Source organism: Nicotiana sylvestris, chromosome 10, assembly GCF_000393655.2.
Source record: "Nicotiana sylvestris chromosome 10, ASM39365v2, whole genome shotgun sequence".
Classification (NCBI taxonomy): domain Eukaryota; kingdom Viridiplantae; phylum Streptophyta; class Magnoliopsida; order Solanales; family Solanaceae; genus Nicotiana; species Nicotiana sylvestris.
This window is the reverse complement of record NC_091066.1, coordinates 99270472-99273462: the sequence shown is the minus strand read 5'-3', so window position 1 is coordinate 99273462 and position 2991 is coordinate 99270472. Positions and strand designations below refer to the sequence as shown.

At 37.5% G+C, this 2991-nt stretch overlaps 1 protein-coding gene across 2 annotated transcripts; it reads left to right on the top strand.

The window, feature by feature from the left end:
* Nucleotides 1–340: 340 nt before the first annotated feature.
* On the top strand, nt 341–2717 carry LOC104245076 (protein NRT1/ PTR FAMILY 2.10-like). Of its 2 annotated transcripts, XM_009800632.2 has the most exons (5): nt 341–703; nt 775–992; nt 1114–1355; nt 1542–1673; nt 1761–2717. In XM_009800632.2, the coding sequence occupies exons 1-5, from the start codon at nt 625–627 to the stop codon at nt 2623–2625; spliced, it is 1536 nt and encodes a 511-aa protein (XP_009798934.1). In that variant the 5' UTR covers nt 341–624; the 3' UTR covers nt 2626–2717. The 2 variants fall into 2 exon arrangements, with proteins under 2 accessions (XP_009798934.1, XP_009798933.1); XM_009800631.2 differs by having other exon boundaries at nt 342–703; nt 1114–1673.
* The last annotated feature ends 274 nt before the right edge of the window (nt 2718–2991 follow it).

The following is a 2991-nucleotide window of genomic DNA, read 5'->3' as shown; positions in this document are numbered from 1 at the left end:
TTTCGCTTGAATACAGTTAAATACAAATAACACTTAGCTGGATTTTCCGTTTTTACGCCTATTTTTTTTCTTGTATTAATGAATACAACCGTTTAAATACATGAAATACATTGTATAAAAACATAAAAGATATCTATAGAGCGTAATATAGCAAAAGATATCTATAAATGGCTAATTATGACTAAAAGATGGTGCTTTGTGAAAAATTCTCAAATATATATGTACAATTTCTTCAAGTATATCGTAATTACATAATCTTGAACCGCCCATGCTGCTAACTAAGCTAGGGAAACTTTGCTCTGGTGCATTGAGTAGAAAACTTGATCCCAAAATCGAGGGAAAATCTTTATTTACTGATTATGTGAATGCTTTCTTATCATCCAAATACAACTAATTACCACAATTTCATAAGGACGCCGCAGGAAACTGAGGGGCTTAATTATCAATGCAGACAGATTTAAAAAAAGGAGAAAATTCACCTATCGCCTATAGTGCATGGAAAAGATAAACATGATGATTTGGGAAACGAATTAGATTCCACAAAATATAATCTGTGTTATAAGCTTGATTATTCGTACCTTAGTGTTGTAAGAAAAGCAAAGAAGCAGTGGGTTGGTAGTAGGCATGGAGAAAATAGACAAAGAGGCAACTAAGAGTGAAATCATGAGGTACAGAGGAATCAGAGCCATGCCCTTTATCATAGGTAATAGTTATTAATACACTCTGCTCATTTGTGAGATGTATCATTTTCTTTATACCATTTTCCAATTGTAGGGAATGAGACATTTGAGAAGCTAGGAACAATTGGGAGTTCATCAAACCTCTTGGTTTATCTGACTAGTATTTTTCATTTGAAGACCATAACAGCTACTAATATCATCAATATCTTCAATGGAACTTGCAACTTTGGCACCTTGCTTGGAGCTTTCCTCTCTGACACCTATTTTGGGCGTTACAGAACTCTTGGATTTGCTTCAGTCTCTTCTTTCTTGGTTATAATCTTCTTTACTAATAGCTGTCAAGAAACACTAATTTTGAAACACAAAAGAAGTTGCTAATTAATTTTTCTTTTCAAGAAATCTTCCTTCTGATACCCGAACTTCGTGATTGTAGGGAATGCTTGTTCTGACTTTGAGTGCAGCAATATCGAGGATGCACCCTCCCGTGTGTGGAAACCAAGAAGCCGCGTCATGCGTTGGGCCAACAACAAAGCAAATGACATTTTTGCTAATTGGCTTTGGTTTGCTGGTTATTGGTTCTTCTGGCATTAGGCCTTGTAATTTGGCATTTGGAGCTGACCAATTTGATCCCAACACTGCACCAGGAAGAAAAGGAATCAGTAGCTTCTTTAACTGGTATTACTTCAGTCTTACATTTGCTATGATGGTTTCCTTGACTGTGATTGTGTATGTGCAATCAAATATCAGCTGGTCTCTAGGATTAGCCATCCCCACAATTATGATGTTCCTCTCTTGCGCACTTCTCTTCGCGGGCACTAAAATCTATGTAAGAATGGTACCAAAAGGAAGCCCTTTGTCAAGTGTGGAACAGGTTTTTGTAGCTGCATTCAAGAAAAGGCACTTGCAGCTCGCGGAACAACCATGTGTCGCCCTCTTCAACTACGTCTCTTCCGATTCGTTGAATTCCAAGCTTTGCTACACTGATCAGTTCCGGTAATTCCTCTTGCCAGACATGAATATAATCCAAATTTGAATATTAACTTTTTGACTGACCTAAACAAAAATAGCTTTTTCTATTAGATTCTTGAACAAAGCGGCGATAAGAACCCCAGAAGATGAGATAAACTCGGATGGATCTGCAGCTGATCCGTGGAGGCTTTGCAGCATTCAGCAAGTTGAAGAAGTGAAATGCTTACTGAGAGTAGTACCAATATGGGTTGCTGGAACTGTATATTATGTGTCTGTTGTCCAACAACAGAACTATGTAATCTTCCAAGCCTTTCAGAGCAATAGACAATTAGGCCATAACCATTTCCGTATCCCACCAGCATCTTTCATTGTCTTTCCCTTCCTATGCATATCCATTTGGCTACCCATCTATGACCGCATTTTACTTCCATGGCTCCGAAAATTCACAAGGAAAGAAGATGGTATAACCCTTCTCCAGAAGATGGGAATTGGAATGTTTATCTCTATCATCACAATGATCATATCAGCTATCGTCGAAGACAGGAGGAGAAGCCTAGCACTAACTAGGCCGACGTTGGGGATAACTCAGGGGAAAGGCGCCATTTCATCCCTGTCAGGACTGTGGTTAATACCTCAGATGACATTATCAGGTCTTACTGAGGCACTTACATTATTCAGTGAGAGTGAATTCTTTTACAAACAATGTCCAGAAAACATGAGGAGCATTGCAGGATCTTTCCTTTTTGTTGGAATGGCAGGGTCTAGTTATTTAAGCAGTTTATTTTCTTCAGTTGTTCACAAGACATCAAATTGGTTGGCTGAGGATCTTAACAAGGGAAGATTGGACTACTTCTTTTACCTCATTGCAGTGCTGCAGATTCTGAATTTGGGTTATTTTCTTCTATGTGCTAAATGGTACAAGTACAAAGAAGCAGGAAGTAACACCAAATTGAGTGAGTCAAAAGAACAATCTTGAAAACCTCCAGTGTGATATCAAAATCAGATTGCAATATATTACCTCTTTAATGATTATATTATAAATAATGGCAAAGATTGTAAGGTTGACTGGATTGTAGCCTTGAAGTGTAACAGTCTAATACCAAATTTTAGGCGTTAAGTGTCACGACCCGGATTCCCACCCTCAGGAGTCGTGAAAGTGCCTATTAGTACGATCTAGGCAAGTCAATTAATTGCACAATTTACCTTTTTACTCATTTTATATTCATTAACAATTTCGAAATAATAACATTTAAACAACGGAATTTAACACAAGCAGAAGAAAGAAACAATAAGCTATCTAAACATGAATATCTAATACAACTGTTTGAGTCTCAACTACCCA